Source organism: Sebastes umbrosus, chromosome 1 (assembly GCF_015220745.1).
Source record: "Sebastes umbrosus isolate fSebUmb1 chromosome 1, fSebUmb1.pri, whole genome shotgun sequence".
NCBI lineage: Eukaryota > Metazoa > Chordata > Actinopteri > Perciformes > Sebastidae > Sebastes > Sebastes umbrosus.
This window is the reverse complement of record NC_051269.1, coordinates 1,257,571-1,276,891: the sequence shown is the minus strand read 5'-3', so window position 1 is coordinate 1,276,891 and position 19,321 is coordinate 1,257,571. Positions and strand designations below refer to the sequence as shown.

Sequence of the window (19,321 nt, the reverse complement as noted above, 5' to 3'; positions counted from 1 at the left end):
AGTATTACCAGTCCACTCAGCCTCTGGTTCCCAGTATAACCAGTCCACTCAGCCTCTCGTGGCGGTGTGATTGGAGAGACGGACCGTTATGTCACCTGCTCCTCGTTTGCATAAAGTTGAGGTCTGGGCCTCTTTATAATAGGTGTAAGTTTATAATAAGTATTATAATATATAGAATAAGTATGCGAGTGCGAGTCTGACTTGACTCGCCATCCCTGGAAACTCTCTAGAAACTTTTAAACTAACCGCATGGATTATTTCTCTCATAAAATGTTCTCAGAAACTCATTTCAGTGAACTATTTTCATCATATAAGAGAAGAAAGTTTCCAAACGAGCCGCCATTTTGGTTCCAGTTTGAAAGCTGTGAGCAGCAGCCCGCATGGGAAAGAGTTCGTCCAATCAGGTGTCTAGTGTCAATTAGCAGCCCATCAAGCGTACAACGCTGAGAAGAGAAGAGAGCAGATCCCTCTTAAAACCCACCCTGTAGACACGAACCATCACTGAAGACAGATTCAGGAGCATGTTAGCATTTAGCATGTTAGCTCCGTCCGTCACGGACCTGTCGGTTTCACACCTGATCTCTAAAGCCTCATCCACACTGGGAACGTCAGGAGTGCGTGGCGGCTGCGTAGTGTGGTGGCTGCGTAGCTTGGTCGCTGCGTTCACACTAGCTGCATTTCTGCTGCGTGTCTGCTGCTGCTGCTGCTGCTGTCAGCCCTTTCTTTCTACATAGAGTTTGCCTTTTAATGGCCATTTCATTTCATTATAAATATCATTTATATTTATTTTAGACAGAGAAAGGTTAAGAAACGTGTGGTTATTTGTAAATAATAGTAATAATCCACAATTAAAACTCTTTACTATATTCATTCATGGAGCTCTCCAAGTCATTCTATGTTCTAGAACACTGTCCGGCACATATTTCAGAATAAAAGCCTCGTGTTAACAAATGAAGGAATTCTGTCCACAGAAAAAACGCTTGAAGGCTTTTATTTCAAAATGAAGTGTTGATTTAAACTCCATACTTTATCAATTCATGGAGCTCTCCAAGTCACTGCAAGTTCCACAGCACTGACTGCTCATATTTCAGAATAAAAGCCTTGTGTTAAAGGGACTATTTGTAACTTTCAGAAATGCTTCTTAACAGCGACACCTGTGGCTGTGAAATCAACGAAAGTCAGCGTCGGGCTAGCGCTTGCTCGCTCTAAATAGACATGAACGAGCATCGCTCAAAACAGTGAGGCGACTATTTTAGCTGCTTGGCAGTAATGTTAGCTGACCAGACGGAGGTCTCTCCATGAATCACTGCTGATACTGTGTTTGCTTCTCCTGCCTCAGCGCAGGCTTCAGCCGCAGGGCTCCGCAACGAGAAACTCGTCTCCCTCCGCCCGCAGCCGGAGTGAACAGGGAGACACCGGCACCCGGTCGGTAAGGAGACGACAAGGTTTCTCTCTGCAGAGCCCCGTCACTTCACAAGACACGGGAAACCTCTGTTGGTCTGGTGAAGCTGCAGCAGTTATTTCTGCACAAACGTCCACTGTACATTCACTAGATATTCTCAGAGCTAAACTAACTCTTCTGCAGTGTGGAGTGAGCGCGCATGCACGTCTAGAGGTGGAGCGAGTACGCGAGAACGCGCACGCTGTCTGAGTGAAGGCAAGCAGGCAGAGGAGCGGGGACGCCGGCCACACGCGAGTGCGCATATGCGAGCGTGCATGTGTCCCGACCCGGTACATTTATACGCTTACAAAGTTACAAACAGTCCCTTTAACAAATAAAGGAATAGAAAAAAAACGCTCGAGAGCTTTTATTTTTAAATGAAAGCAGGAAGTGTTGATTTAAAAATAAGTCTTTACTTTTTTTCATCTCCGTAACATATTCTACAGATAGACCTCGAAACTGTAGTAATGTAGCCGGTATGATGTTAATATACTGTCAATAGATCACCTTCACTGTCCGTGACATATTCTACAGATGTCTAGACATGTAAACTGTAGTAATGTAGCTGATATGATGTTAATATACTGTTAATAGTTCACTTTCACTCTCTGCTGCTGCTGTGAGACGCGCGCTGCACGCGTCAAAAATAGGCGAGACCTCTAATCTTTAGCTGAGACGCAGTGTGGCTGCTCTAACCTGTTAACAGGGACGTTGAAATAAAAAACAACAGGTAACGCAGCTGCCACGCGCTCCTGACGTTCCCAGTGTGGATGAGGCTTAATCCTACCGTGGTGACGGCACGACCCGCCCTACTCTGCCTCTTATTGGCCAAACCCATTCCACATGACTTCACTTAACCAACCAATCCAATGAATGCAGTGTGTACTAGCCAATCAAAGGAATAGCTCAGGGCTTATTGAGCCACCTCAGTTCATTTAATCAGTGAATTCAGGTTATTAATGTCTGCCTGCAGTTCTAGCACTGACCACAGGGTGTAACATGGACAGGAAAGTGCATATAGGTAAGCTGTCCTGATTAGGATCAGGTGTGGGTGAGACGTAGAGCCAAACAGTTTTTTACCGTGCCGAGCCGTGGCAGGCCGTGCCCTGCCGAGCCAAGCCTTTCCATATGAAACATTGTTGAATTAGATCCCGCTGAATGGAAACAGGGGAAGAACATGAAGGTGAGATGTGAAAGTGTAAATAAATGTAAGTGATCTATCGTTGCACAGCACACTGGACATTGGTTTGTTTGTAAAGCACGTGTCCGAACAAGTTCTCCCGTCCGCCCCTTAGTGGCATTTGGTATTTGTTTGTAAAAAGTCACTACAATAATAATAAGAATATAATAATAATAATAATAATAATAATAATAATAATAATAATAATAATAATCTTTATTTATATAGCAGCTTTCAAAACACAGTTACAAAGTGCTTTACAATAAAAACAGAACACATTAAAACAGAACAATAATGAAATGTACTGAGAGCCAACAACTAAACACATAAAAACCCAACAGGGTAAAACAACTAAAATATCCAAAAACATAAATAAAATGACAGAAAAACATTTCTAAAGAAGTGAGTTTTTAAAAGTGATATAAAAGTGCGCAGCCCTCCTCAGACAGGTCATTCATAGTCTAGGAGTCCTGACTGTAAAGACTCTGTTACCTTAGTGAATGAGTGAACTCAATGAAACACATCCGAGGAATTCAGAGGGCAGGAAGGGATATAGAGCAATAATAGATAGATAATAAAATAATAGACGTAGATGCAACCTTTATTTAACTATGCTCAGGTACAATAACACTAACCATAATAACCATAATAACCACACTCTCTATGATGAAGTGATCCTTCATTTGATGTCATTGTTGTTGGTTCTGTTGGACATAGATAATCTCTGGTGTGTCTCCACTCTGGAGCTCCGTCCTCCTGCAGGCAGACACACCTGCCACATCAGACACACCTAACTCACCAGACACACTTGACTCACCTGACTCACATGACTCATCTGACTCACCTGACTCACCTCACTCACCGGACACACCAGACACACCTGACTCATCTGACTCACCTGACTCACCAGACACACCTGACTCACCTGACTCATCTGACTCACCTGACTCATCTGACTCATCTGACTCACCAGACACACCTGAATCACCTGACTCATCTGACTCACCAGACACACCAGACTCATCTGACTCACCTGCCTCACCAGACACACCAGACTCATCTGACTCATCTGACTCACCAGACACACCTGAATCACCTGACTCATCTGACTCACCAGAAACACCAGACTAAATAAAAAACATTGTTACAGTCACGACAGTAAATGTAATCTATTACTTTCACCTCTGACAACAGGTTGAAGCTTCTCTATCTGTCATTGGTCTCAGGTTCCTTCAACAATGCTCATATAATGTGTTTTAATATATATATGTGTATATATATGTATATATATACATATATATACATATATATAAACATATAAACATAAGTAAATATAAAATAGTAATGTACATTTTTTATTTAGTTGAGGACAGTATGTATATGCATGAGGAGGAGTAATATCATCTCTCTCCAGCTCACCTACTTTAATTACAACCAATACTATTATTAGAACTATTTCACTCTTACTTAACGTTACGCTGAACGTCATTTTATTTAATTTCTTTAAGCTAAATCTATTATTTTATTTTAAAAGAAAAATAATTATAATTAAATAATAAATGTATTATCATTATTTTATCTAATTTTTTTATGTTTTCTTTTGAGTGACCGAGACCAACATCCTCTTTCTATGTTTTTATTTCATGTAACAGAGACTCAGTTATGTATTTGATATGATGACCTAACCATGTCTGTAAAACAAACAATAAGAAAAGAATTGGAAAGAGAAGTAGTGTATTTACAAAGAGGTGTAGACAGGAATGTAGGATGGATATGTAACCCGGGCACTTAGCAGAAACCCACGCTATTAGAACCCGACAACGCCACTCTGGGAATTCCACCCAGAGAATAATCCAACCAAATTACACAAGTTCTTTGATAAAGACATGGGACAGAGATGTGAGTTTCAAGTTTCAAAATCAAATAATTTTTATTTCAATTCAAAAATGGTGATTAGTTGCTGCAAAAATAAAAGCTGCAAGAGAGGCCAGGTTAGAAAAATAATGTCCTTTATTACAAACATAGCTTTAAAATGTTTTTAAAAATGTCATTACATCGCTAACCTTAGCAGTACAGGAGGAAGGGTGCCAGGGAACCCACAGGAGGAAATGCAGAATACTTCATATAGAGCAGTAATAAAGATGTGTATTTGTGTATACAGAGGTTTGTAAAACTAGTATGTAAAGTAGATAAAGGTAAAAAGCCGTTTGGAAGAGTGTGATGTGGATAAAGTGTTGTGGCTGCATTGCATTCTGGTCTATGGAGGCTTCTCCTCTATGACTGATGGTCTGCATGATGGCAGCCCTTTAAAGCAGCTCTTCTCTCTGTGGTGAAAGCTGCTGTCAGATACTGAAACTGTTGTTTTCTTCTGATGAATCACATTCGCACCAGGAGCTGCTGAGAGGAACGTCTCTGAGCCAACGAGCTGCTGAACTGAAGTCAGCGGGTCAGAAGGTTCTTCAGCACCTGTTGTTGTTCTGAGAGAGTCTCTGTTGTATGAAGCACATACAGCTGGCCATCTCCTCTGTCTTCCTCACATTCAGCTCAAGATGGTTGTTGTCACACCACTGCACAAATTCCTCTATTTCAGAGAAATAGTCCAGTGGGCTGCTATCCCTGTGTAGCAGGCTGAGTATGGCTGTGTCATCAGAGAACTTAATAATAAAGTTCTCAGGATGGGATTGCTTATAGTCATTTGTGTATAATGTAAAGAGGACTGGGGAGCTAACACAACCCTGAGGGGCACCAGTGCTGATGGACCTGGGTTCCGAGAGGGCGCTGTTGACCCTGACCTGCTGCGTTCTGTCTGTCAGAAAGGAGAGGTACCATTTTAAGGTGAAAGGATTTACACTCATCTCCCTCATCTTTCCCATGAGCAAGTGCGGCTGCACGGTGTTGAAGGCTGAGCTAAAGTCAACGAACAACCCATGTACATAAGCTTTTGGATCCTCACGGTGTTTACTTACCAAATGAGTGATACAATTAATAGCATCATCTGTGCTGCGGCCTCGCTTACAGGCAAACTGAAAAGGATCTAAATGCACCTCCACCTCCTTCCTGAGCAGTGTCACCATAATCCTCTCAAAACACTTCATGACAATGGATGTCATAGCCACCGGCCTGAAGTCAATGTTGACCTTTGGGGAATTTTTTTTAGGGACCGGTGTGATTATTGATTTCTTCCAGAGGGAGGGGATGGTGTGAGAGTCCACAGATTTTTGGAAGATGGGGCACCATGCTGTTGTTAGCTCCTCTGCACATGTTTTAAGTAGAAAAGCAGATATTCCATCTGGCCCTGTGGCCTTCTTAGTACAGAGTTGTTTAAAAAGTGATTTTATTTGATGAGGTTCCATCACCAACCTGGCGTCCTGCTCAGAGACAGAGATTGAGTCAGAAACATCTCTACATTCAGAAGAAAAGTCCCTTGTTTCAAATCTCAGGTAAAAGTCATTTAGCTCCCTTGCTTTTTGCAGATTGTTGGGGGTGCTGAGATTTTTATGAGATGGAGCCATGTTGGTGATTTTCTTCATAGTATCCCACAGTTTACTTGGGTTATTAGCCACAAAGTTATCTTCTATGGTCTCTTTATGTTTCCTCCTGGCCTCATTTAGCAACTGATTAAGTTCTTTTTGTACAGTTTTCAGTTGAATTCTGTCCTTATTTTTAAATGCTATTTTTTTTGCGGTTAATGCAGTCCTTAACCTCCTTAGTTATATATGGTTTATTGTTCAAATACACAGTTATTTCTTTCTGCGGTATGACCATGTCCACACAAAATGTAATATAATCCGTAACAGTCTCAGTAGCAGTGTCCACATCCATCCCATGGAAGATATTCCAGTCAGTAGAAAGAAAACATCCTTTGAGGGACTCAATGCTGTCATTCGTCCAGACCTTTACAGTCTTGGTTTGTGGTTTACTGCGTTTGAGAACAGTTTTGTAAGTGGGGATGAGGTGTACTGTGTTATGATCTGAGTTTGACAGTTGGGGTTTGGCTTTAGACACATAAGCATTCTTTACATTACCGTTGCATTTATCAAGGATTTTGTCCTCCCTGGTCTCACATTTGACATACTGTTCAAAACCTGGAAGTGACATTTCCAGTTTACAGTGGTTGAAGTCCCCTAAGATTAAAACCGGGGCCTCAGGGAAGCGTAAAAGTTGTTGTTGAACACAGTCTGTAACCTGGGCGGCTGCGCTAGCAACTTTCCCGCTGGGTGGAACATACACAGCGCAGAGGATAATGTTTCCAAACTCTCGAGGTAGATAAACGAGTCTCAGGCTCACGCAGACAAGTTCAACGTCGGGGTTACAGACGGTCTGATGCATCGTGTATTGTTTACACCAGCTGTCATTCATGTAAACACAGAGGCCCCCTCCTCTGTTTTTCCCCGACATCTCACTCCTGTCGGCTCGTATGAGAGAGAAGCCTTCTAGTTCACACAGGGAGTCGGGAATGTCCTGATGAAGCCATGTCTCAGTGAAGACCAACATGCATAACTCACGGTACTTGTAGCAGGTCGTAACGCATGTCCGCAGCTCGTCCATTTTATTCTTCAGGGACCTGGCGTTGCAGAGTATCATGGACGGTAGCGTCGGTCTGCTGCCTCTCCGACGGAGCCACTTACAGACACCTCCTCTCCGTCCTCTTCTCCTGTGGCGTTTCCCCGGCGGACGCGGTCGAATACTCTCCGGCAGATCAGGGGGTGGCGTGTTGCTTACAGCGCGGAAAGCCAGCAGTGCGTCTCTGGTGTATGATAACACCGCCTTTTTATTTACTGCTTGAAATGTTTGGCATGGCCATGGCAGGAGGAGGTAGATAAGAAGTGCCAACCAAAGTTTCTTAAGTGTAGACATTGTGCCATAACAGAACATTGCTAGGTATAACAGACCGTTGCTACGTATTAAAGACCGTTGCTACGGATGCTCTGATCACAGACTCTGGCGGACCACATCCGATCATGTCAATGTGCAGAAAGATGTCCGGTGAATTTAACAATGTCAGCTGTGGCAAAAAATAGCCTTTAAGAGGTTTCCGTTCCTCCATCAGAAAACACCGTGGAGTATCTAGTTCAACTAGAAGGACATGTACAGATGAATGAGGACAGAAACGTCAACGTTAATATTCCCAGCGATGTCCCATTCACCTCGTCTCACTTCACCATAACGGGTCAGCTAATCTTAAACTAAAGTTACGTTGCTATGGACTCAGTTCTAACCATTCCTACGGACTCAGTTCTAATCGTTGCTCCAGACTCAGTTCCAACCGTTGCTACGGACTCAGTTCCAACCGTTGCTATAGACTCAGTTCCAACCGTTGCTACGAACTCAGTTCTAACCGTTGCTACGGACTCTGTTCCAACCGTTGCTAAGGACTCAGTTCTAACCGTTGCTACGGACTCAGTTCTAACCGTTGCTACGGACTCAGGTCTAACCGTTGCTACGGACTCAGTTCTAATCGTTGCTCCAGACTCAGTTTCAACCATTGCTATAGACTCAATTCCAAACGTTGCTACGAACTCAGTTCTAACCGTTGCTACGGACTCAGTTCCAACCGTTGCTACGGACTCAGTTCTAACCGTTGCTACGGACTCAGTGGCGGTCGTCCACAGGTGTTTTATATTTTTGGAGGATCAGTCTCCATGCAATTGTTCCGACTCACGCACCTCGCCATCTGCCCTTCACCTTCTCAGTAGATTCAGCCCATCCTTCCATCTCTCTTTACTTCATTCCATCCCACCTCGCTCGTCCCATCAGGACTGAACTCATATCAGACAGCTGAAATCACATCAGGACTGAACTCACATCAGGACTGAACTCACATCAGAGAGCTGAACTCACATCAGGACTGAACTCACATCAGAGAGCTGAACTCACATCAGAGAGAGCTGAACTCACATCAGAGAGCTGAACTCACAGGACTGAACTCACATCAGAGAGCTGAACTCACATCAGGACTGAACTCACATCAGAGAGCTGAACTCACATCAGAGAGAGCTGAACTCACATCAGAGGGCTGAACTCACATCAGAGGGCTGAACTCACATCAGAGAGAGCTGAACTCACATCAGAGAGCTGAACTCACAGGACTGAACTCACATCAGAGAGCTGAACTCACATCAGAGAGCTGAACTCACATCAGAGAGAGCTGAACTCACATCGGACTGAATTCACTCAGTGAGTTGAACTCACATCAGAGAGAGCTGAACTCACATCAGGACTGAACTCACATCAGAGAGAGCTGAACTCACATCAGAGAGCTGAACTCACATCAGAGAGCTGAACTCACATCGGACTGAATTCACTCAGTGAGTTGAACTCACATCAGAGAGAGCTGGACTCACATCAGGACTGAACTCAGTCAGTGAGCCAGAAGACCAACGTGGAGGATTTGATCTCCTTAGGATGATTGATGGGTTTTATCACCAGTTTGTGTAGAAACACGGCTTCATGCTGACACATGAGGAACACGACCAACAGACCTACGAGAGGCAGCAGCTGGCCGTGAATACTCTATATACACTATATACCTCCTGTATATATTTATATACTGAATACTCCTCCTTACTGTATATATTGAATACTCCTCCTTTCTGTATATATACTGAATACTCCTCCTTTCTGTATATATACTGAATACTCCTACCTCCTGCATATATACTGAATACTCCTCCTTACTGTATATATACTGAATACTCCTACCTCCTGCATATATACTGAATACTCCTCCTTACTGTATATATTGAATACTCCTCCTTTCTGTATATATACTGAATACTCCTCCTTACTGTATATATACTGAATACTCCTACCTCCTGCATATATACTGAATACTCCTCCTTACTGTATATATACTGAATACTCCTACCTCCGGCATATATACTGAATACTCCTCCTTACTGTATATATGCTGAATACTCCTACCTCTGGCATATATACTGAATACTCCTCCTTACTGTATATATACTGAATACTCCTACCTCCTGTATATAAACTGAATACTCCTCCTTACTGAATATATACTGCGTACTCTATATACACTATACACCTCCTGTATATATATACTCAATACTCCTCCTTACTGTATATATACTGAATACTCCTACCTCCTGCATATATACTGAATACTCCTCCTTACTGTATATATACTGAATACTCCTACCTCCTGCATATATACTGAATACTCCTGCTTACTGTATATATACTGAATACTCCTCCTTACTGTATATATACTGAATACTCCTACCTCCTGCATATATACTGAATACTCCTCCTTACTGTATATATTGAATACTCCTCCTTTCTGTATATATACTGAATACTCCTCCTTTCTGTATATATACTGAATACTCCTGCTTACTGTATATATACTGAATACTCCTCCTTACTGTATATATTGAATACTCCTCCTTTCTGTATATATACTGAATACTCCTCCTTTCTGTATATATACTGAATACTCCTCCTTTCTGTATATATACTGAATACTCCTGCTTACTGCATATATACTGAATACTCCTCCTTACTGTATATATACTGAATACTCCTCCTTTCTGTATATATACTGAATACTCCTGCTTACTGTATATATACTGAATACTCCTGCTTACTGCATATATACTGAATACTCCTCCTTACTGTATATATACTGAATACTCCTACCTCCTACTGAATACTCCTCCTTTCTGTATATATACTGAATACTCCTGCTTACTGTATATATACTGAATACTCCTCCTTACTGTATATATACTGAATACTCCTGCCTCCTGCATATATACTGAATACTCCTCCTTACTGTATATATACTGAATACTCCTACCTCCGGCATATATACTGAATACTCCTCCTTACTGTATATATGCTGAATACTCCTACCTCCGGCATATATACTGAATACTCCTCCTTACTGTATATATGCTGAATACTCCTACCTCTGGCATATATACTGAATACTCCTCCTTACTGTATATATACTGAATACTCCTACCTCCTGTATATAAACTGAATACTCCTCCTTACTGAATATATACTGCGTACTCTATATAAACTATACACCTCCTGTATATATATACTCAATACTCCTCCTTACTGTATATATACTGAATACTCCTACCTCCTGCATATATACTGAATACTCCTCCTTACTGTTTATATACTGAATACTCCTACCTCCTGCATATATACTGAATACTCCTCCTTACTGTATATATACTGAATACTCTACCTCCTCTATACTGAATACTCCTCCTTACTGTATATATACTGAATACTCCTACCTCCTGTAGACTCTAGAGATATAAATAAAGAGTTTTAGAGCTATAGAGTTATAGAGTTATAGATATAGAGTTATAGAGTTATAATTATAGAGTTATATAGTTATAGAGTTATAGAGTTATAGATATAGAGTTGTAGAGTTATAGATATAGAGTAATAGAGTAATATTTATAGAGTTATAGTTATAGATATATAGTTATAGAGTTATAGAGTTATAGATATACATTAGAGTTATAAAGTTATAGATATAGAGTTATAGAGTTATAGATATAGTTATAGTTATAGAGTTATATTTATAGAGTTATAGATAGTGTTATATATAGAGTTATAGATTTATTGTTGTATAGCTATAGATATAGAGTTATAGAGTTATAGTTATATAGTTATAGAAATAGAGTTATAGAGTTATAGTTATATAGTTATAAATATAGAGTTATAGTTATAGAGTTGTAGAGTTATAGATATAAAGTTATAGAGTTATAGTTATATAGTTATATATAGAGAGTTATAGAGCTATAGTTTTATATTTATAGATATAGAGTTATAGTTATAGAGTTGTAGAGTAATAAAAAGTTATAGTTATAGTTATAGAGTTATAGATATAAAGTTATAGAGTTATAGTTATATAGTTATAGAGTTATAGAGTTATAGTTATAGAGTTATAGATATATAGTTATAGAGTTATATATATAGAGTTATAGAGTTATAGTTATAGAGTTATAGATATATAGTTATAGAGTTATAGTTATAGAGTTATAGATATAGAGTTATAGAGTTATAGATATAGACATATAGAGTTATAGATAGAGAGTTGTAGAGTTATATAAAATATATAGAGTTATAGTTATATAGTTATAGATATATAGTTATAGAGTTATAGATATAAAGTTATAGAGTTATAGTTATATAGTTATAGAGTTATAGAGTTATAGTTATAGAGTTATAGATATAGAGTTATAGAGTTATAGTTATAGAGTTATAGATATAGAGTTATAGAGTTATAGATATAGAGTTATAGATATAGACGTATAGAGTTATAGATATAGAGTTGTAGAGTTATATAAAACATATAGAGTTATAGTTATATAGTTATAGATATATAGTTATAGAGTTATAGATATAGAGTTATAGAGTTATAGTTATAAAGTTATAGATATAGAGTTGTAGAGTTATAGATAAAGAGTTATGGAGTTATAGTGACTAAGGCTACATGCGGACGTCCTTCCTGCCTTCTTCTCTACACTTCTGTCTGTATCTTGAGGATTTGTATCATCTTCTTCCTCATCCTCTGTCTGTCTCATGTCCCATGTGTTCTACTGTTTCCTGTCCTTCCTCATCCTCTCTGTCTCTCTCATGTCCCCTTTGTTCTACTGTTTCCTGTCCTTCCTCATCCTCTCTGGCTGTATTCGAAACCGCATACTATACTAGTAGTACGTACTGATTTGGCCAAAATGTAGTATGTAGTATGCAGTATGCGAACAAAAGCAAAATCTACAGTATGCCAAAAATACCCGGATGACGTACTGATTTGGAAAAATTCTCCAGTATGCATCGGACCAGTCTATCTCGCCTACTGTATCCCACAATGCAAAGCGCCGGAACAGTACAGGCTACGGGTACAAAAACAGCAGCCAAAAGCTGCTCGTTTTTTACGTTTTTTGCAGCCATTTCAACACTAAATTCACTTCTGAAAGTTTTTGAGGCGAGAAATCAACTGTGTAGATTATTAATATCGGCAGTTTTCCAAAGTTAGATGGCGAATAGAACATTTGTTCCACCGTTGTCGGAGTTTAGAAGCTCCACAAAATACCGTGACAGCCAGCTAGTCGCTGCCAGCAAGCCGGGTAGTCACGCTCAGAGACCGCTATGAGCTGCTGGAGCTCACTCCGGTCTCGTAGTGTAAATCTTTTTATTAAATTTTTCAAAGTACATAGTCAAAACAACATACCAAACAATATAAGGTGCACAACATATCAGACAAGTACATACGTAACTAAAATACTAAAGAAAAAGAAAGAAGAAAAAAAAAAAAAAAAAATTGTGGAACACTACTAAAATAACATACATTTATACATCCATACTTGTGTGAATGTGGATTTTGACAGTGTGTGTGTGTGTGTGTGCACGTGTGGGTGGGGGATGGGGGGGGGGGATCAGGGGAGCCTACATCTGCTGTTTAGATACATATTCATGTTCAAAGTAAAAGAGAAAAGGCCGCCACACTTTGAAAAACCTCTTAGATAAGCCTCTTGTTGAGTATCTAAGTTTCTCTAGCTTTAAATATGTCATTACACTTTCTATCCATTGAGAATGCGTCGGTGAATTGTTGGATTTCCACTGTAGTAGTATTAGCCTTCGCGCTAGCAGTGAGGAAAAAGCCACTGCATCAGCTTGAACCAATGACAGTGAGACTTCTGGAGGAGCTACCCCAAATATTGCAATTGTTGGGTCTGGCTGTATTTCTTTACCACAAATGTATGAAAAGGTTTCAAAGATAGCAGTCCAGAGTGGAACCAGGGCTGGGCAAGTCCAAAACATGTGATAAAGGGTGGCATCGTCTTGATGGCAACGGGAGCAAGTTGGATCTGTTCCTGGGAACATCTTTGCGAGTTTGCTTTTTGAAAGGTGGAGTCTGTGAATAATCTTAAATTGTAGTAATCCATGTTTTACACAGATAGATGTTGAATGGATCCGTTCAATTGCAAACCGCCAAACTTTATCTGAAATAACCGCTCCGAAGTCTTTACCCCATTGTTCCCTGAGATGGTTCAGTGAAGGCGATGCCACCCTTTGAATTTCACTGTACAGTCTAGATATCAGACCACGTTCAAGAGGATCCAAATCTAAAAATTCCTCAATCCAAACATTTGTCGGGCGAGATGGGAAGGAAACAAAAAGCTTTCTGACTAGACTGCGCACTTGCAAATACCTGAAAAAATGAGATTAAGGTATGTCATGTTCTCTAACAATGTGCTCAAAAGACATAAAGTTATTATTTTGAAAAAGATCCCTTATACATCGTAGCCCCTTCCTGAACCATAACTGGAATGCAGAGTCTATTAATGAAGGTGGAAATAGCCCGTTAGATACGATAGGTAGCAAAGTGAGCGCCTGTTTATGTTTAAAATGTGACCTAAACTGGGACCATATTTTCAGTGAGCCATTTACAATGGGGTTGACTGTCTGCCTTTTTTTGCTGAGAGGTAGTGGTGCACAAAGCATTGATGGTAAGGATACTGGATTGCAAACAAATTGTTCCATCTCAGCCCATAATAGTCCTGTGCCCTCATAGAAACTTGATACCCAGTGAATAACTTTATGAATGTTGGAAGCCCAGTAATAATGCAGAAAATTTGGCAGTGCCAGTCCCCCCGCATCTTTTGGTCTCTCTAGATATGCTTTTCTAATTCTAGGAATGTTTTTGTTCCAAATAAAGGAAGATATGTATTTATCCAAACTCTTAAAAAAAGATTTTGCAATAAACACAGGAACATTCTGAAACAGGAAGAGAAGTCTAGGTAGAATGGTCATCTTGACGGAATTTACCCTACCCACTAGGGAAATGGGTAGTAATGACCATCGGTTTAAGTCTTGTTTGGCTTTCTCTAATGCTGGCAACATATTACATTTGAACAAGTCCTTATATTTACGTATCACCGAAACACCCAAGTATGTGAATTTGTCTCTAGCTACTTTGAATGGGAACCGGTCAAAATCGAACTGCTGTAATGATCATTTATCGGAAATATTATACTTTTGGAAAGATTTATTTTATAACCTGATATTTTCCCAAATTTGGATATAATGTCCAGGGCTTTAGGGATTGATGTCTCGGGTTCGGAGATATAAAGAATAAGATCATCCGCATATAATGATACTTTATGGGTGTGGCCACCCCTGTTTATCCCCATCAAGTTTACCTCTTGTGTTATTGCTAAGGCTAAGGGCTCTATGGCTATATTAAACAAGAGTGGGGACAACGGACAGCCCTGTCTAGTACCTCTGTAAAGAGGAAAATAGTCTGATATAATCTTGTTAGTTCGGATACACGCTTTTGGAGAGGTATATATGACCCTGATCCAAGAGCAGAAAGTGGGACCAAAACCAAACTTTTTCAAAACTGCAAAGAGATATTCATATTCAATGCGGTCAAAAGCTTTGTGGGCGTCGAGGGAGATTAGCACCTCTGGTAAGGGCGGTCCATTAGGGGAGTAGAGTATGTTAAAGAGTCTACGTAAATTACCAGAAAGTTGTCGCCCGGAGATAAACCCTGACTGGTCGGGATGAATTATAGAGTGAATGACGGAGTCAAGTCGTGATGCAAGGGCTTTAGTTAAGATCTTATAGTCGTTTGAGAGCAAACTTATAGGCCGATATGAGTCACATTTCAAACGATCGTTGTCTTTTTTATGTAAAACTGAAAATAATGCCTTGTGTCATGGTGGGTGGTAATAACTTCTTTCCAAGTACTTCTGCAAACACATCTCTCAAAATGGGGACCAGTTTAAGTGCAAATTTTTTATAAAAATCAATGGGAAACCCATCAGGTCCGGGGGCTTTTCCACTTTTCATTCCTATAATTGCAAGCTCAATTTCCCTAGCTGATATAGGCTGTTCAAGATTTTTTTTTTCCTTTTCACTAATTGAAGATAATTCTAGATTGTTAAGAAAAGTTTCTGTCTCTGCTCCACCACAAGACTCTGACGTATATAAATCCACATAAAATTTCTTAAATTGATTATTAATATCCAATTGATTCGTGGTTATACCATGAGGGGTTTCTATCTCTGCTATATATCCAGCTTCAGTAGCTTGTCTTAACTGGTGGCTGAGTAATTTACTGGCTCTCTCTCCATATTCGTATTCCCTCTGCCTGGATTTTAGATACAGCTCCTCTTCTGACCCTGTAGTTAATATATCAAGTTCTGTTTGTAATGCCACTCGTTCCATGTAGAGGTTGGTATGGGGATTCTGAGAGTGTTCTCTATCTACAGCATTCATTCACTCCGGTCTCGTAGACAAGAGGCTTTGATTTCCTTGTTGACGGATAGTTTGTTTAAATATCACATCACACATAATGTCCATTATAAATTAACAGGAACCTGTGTTTATCTGCCTTTTTGGAGTTAAAAAGCTCCACAATCGCCTGCGGGCGTAGCTCGCTGGAGAGCCGGCCAGTGACGCTCACAGAGCGGCTGCAGAGCAGCAGAGTGGCGAGAGAAAGAGCAGCTTCTGACGGGGCAGAGAGATTCCTGATGAGACAACATGACACTTTTTTTTAACATTTCTCTAATATCTGGAGGGAGATCAGTCCACTTTTTTTTTGCTGTAACTGAAAAAGCAGTTTGAGTAAAGTAAATGTTGTGGATGAATGTTTTATATTTCCCGTCTCTCCTCGTTGATGATCCTGTTTGTCGGACTTCATTATGAAGTGTTAGAATAAATAGTTTAAACCTGCAGTATCTTATAAAGTAAACAAGCACAACATAAACAACAAAATCAAAGTTGTATTTTTTGATAATATTGTAATAGTGGTACAAGTTTGTTTTATTGTCCTGTGCTTTAAGAGCTGGTTTAAAGGCTTAACCTCGTCTAGCATACTGCTAAATACATCACTTTAACTGTCACATACTGCATACTACTCAGGAACGCAGTATGCAGTATGTACTGTATACTGCATACTGCGCTCTGCAGTATGCGGTTTCGAATACAGCCTCTGTCTCTCTCATGTCCCCTTTGTTCTACTGTTTCCTGTCCTTCCTCATCCTCTCTGTCTCTGTCATGTCCCCTCTGTTCTACTGTTTCCTGTCCTTCCTCATCCTCTCTGTCTGTCTCATGTCCATGTCCCCTCTCTCCCACTGTCTCCTGCAGCTCACAGAGAGACCTCAGAAGGCTGTCGCAGCTGTCTGGAGTGTTCACGTGACAACGGCTGCATGCGTTGCCCCGAGCGACTCTTCCTGTTCCTGCAGAGGGAGGGGATGTCTCACCATGGAACGTGTCTCCACGCCTGTCCCGCTGGACACTACGGACAGAGAGGAAAGGACATCAACCGCTGCATGAGTACGTCTTTACAACATCTCTGAGACTAAACAGACACCTGCCGGTCTTCTCTCTGTTCTGGTTGACGGATACGGAACGGATATGTCACGTTACTCAGACTACCACAATAAAAGCGGTAACTTCCTTCCACCTCCACATAGACTCAAATGAAGCAAATATTTTGGTTCTGGCATTAAAACATTTATTTCGAAATCATTATTTCATGTCATGTTTCATTTGATATGGACCAATACAATGTACATAGACAACTTAAAAACGGCTATCTGATGCAAGTATCATAGTGCTTATAGCAGATGCTAATTTGCAACACCTGTCCCTAGAAGGGCTTTTTGCGAAAATAAGAGATTAAAACAGGAATGAATACAGGAAAAATAAATAAATACAATAAAGCACACATTTAAAAACATTACATTTAAAAACTAGACATGAGTACAGGTTTGTCGCTGAATTAAACAGGATTTGGTTGCTCTCTCAAAAGTGGTAAAGTTTGCAGCAAATTTTAAGTGATCAAGTAGCGCATTCTAAGACTACGCTCCTTTCACAGAAAAGCTGTCCGAGCAGAAAATGTTTTCCAGAATTGAACTTTACAATTACCACCTGAAGCTGCTCCGTTGGATCTGCTAAAATAAAATCACGATACATATTGTAGGTGAATGGATTTTTTTCCACCCCTAGAAAATATATGAGCCAGAAAAAACAGTGAAGGACTGAAGTTGTTACCTGAGAGGACATTGCTGTTGTCTCATTCACTAACAAACGTATTTGACTCAAGAGATGCAGCTGCAAACTAACTCATCATTACTGTCACTCTTCTACGACGTATCAGGACCACATTGAGGGAAAAAAAATCTGAGATTTCGAGAATGAAGTGATAATATTACAAGAAAAAAAGTTGTAATTTAATGAGAATAAGGTCTTACTATTTCGAGAAAAAAAAGTCAGAATATTACGAGAATAAATTCATAACTTTACGAGAATAAAAGTCAGAATATTATGAGAATAAAATCATAACTTTACGAGAAAAAAAGTAATTTCCTCCTCCACAAAAGAGTCAGTTCCTCCATCAGGTCAGTGTTGCTCTTTCTTCAGAATAAATTCAGTTTCTTTCACAATCTCTTCCAGGTCCTCATACTGATGATGATGTGGTGCTGATGAGCCAAAAGATGAATTAATTGGTTATTTGTGAAACCTAAACTAAAGTATAACTTCACAAGAAGCTCCACGTTCCTCATTTTCATTCAGGCTGCTCTATTTCCCCTCTAAAATAATACAGATAATTACTACTTTATAATATTATGACTTTATTCTCATAATATTACGACTTTTATTCTCGTAAACTTAAGACTTTATTCTCATACTATTATGACTTTTTTTTTCGTAAACTTATGACTTTATTCTAATAATATTACGACTTTTTTTCTCGTAAACCTATGACTTTATTCTCGAAATCTCAGATTTCTTTTTTTTCCTCACTGTGGCCCTGATGATGATGAAGATGTGCGGTGCTTCTTTGTGTCCTGTCCTGCTGGGTGAGAAGGCTGACGATGATGCGTGGTTTTTCTTTGTGTCTGTCCTGCTGGGTGAGGAGGCTGATGATGATGTGTGGTGCTTCTTTGTCTCCTGCTGGGTGAGGAAGCTGGTGATAATGTATGGTGCTTCTTTTTGTCTGTCCTGCTGGGTGAGGAGGCTGATGATGATGTGTGGTGCTTCTTTGTGTCTGTCCTGCTGGGTGAGGCGGCTGGTGATGATGTGCGGTGCTTGTTTGTGTCCTACTGGGTGAGGAGGCTGATGATGATGTGCGGTGCTTGTTTGTGTCCTAGTGGGTGAGGAGGCTGATGATGATATGTGGTGCTTCTTTGTGTCTTGTCCTGTCCTGCTGGGTGAGGAGGCTGATGATGATGTGTGGTGCTTTTTTGTGTCCTGTCCTGCTGGGTGAGGATGCTGATGATGATGTGTGGTGCTTTTTTGTGTCCTGTCCTGCTGGGTGAGGAAGCCGGTGATGATGTGTGGTGCTTCTTTGTGTCCTGCTGGGTGAGGAGGCTGGTGATGATGTGTGGTGCTTCTTTGTGTCCTGCTGGGTGAGGAGGCCGGTGATGATGTGTGGTGCTCTCTCTCCTCTCAGAGTGTCGCTCTCTGGACTGTGAGCACTGTTTCAGCCGGGACTTCTGCACCAAGTGTAAGCCCGGCTTCCAGCTGTACAAAGGCAAGTGTCTGACCCGCTGCCCAGCAGGAACCTTCGCCCACCAGACAGACTGCCTCGGTGAGTCAACACCTAAAACCAGCACAAGTAATCTGAGCCTCCTCACAGAGCAACACAGGGATACATCTGGCCATATTCTGGAAGAATAGTGAGTGTATCACAG

At 40.4% G+C, this 19,321-nt stretch overlaps 1 protein-coding gene across 2 annotated transcripts in view; it reads left to right on the top strand.

Moving 5' to 3' along the window:
• rspo4 (R-spondin 4) overlaps positions 1 to 19,321 on the top strand; it is a 45,857-nt gene that overhangs the window by 13,461 nt on the left and 13,075 nt on the right. For both annotated transcript variants that reach the window (XM_037786487.1, XM_037786494.1), the window contains exons 2-3: positions 16,770 to 16,958; positions 19,081 to 19,218. In XM_037786487.1, the coding sequence (XP_037642415.1) occupies positions 16,770 to 16,958; positions 19,081 to 19,218 (327 nt within the window). The remainder of the gene's footprint in view (positions 1 to 16,769; positions 16,959 to 19,080; positions 19,219 to 19,321) is intronic.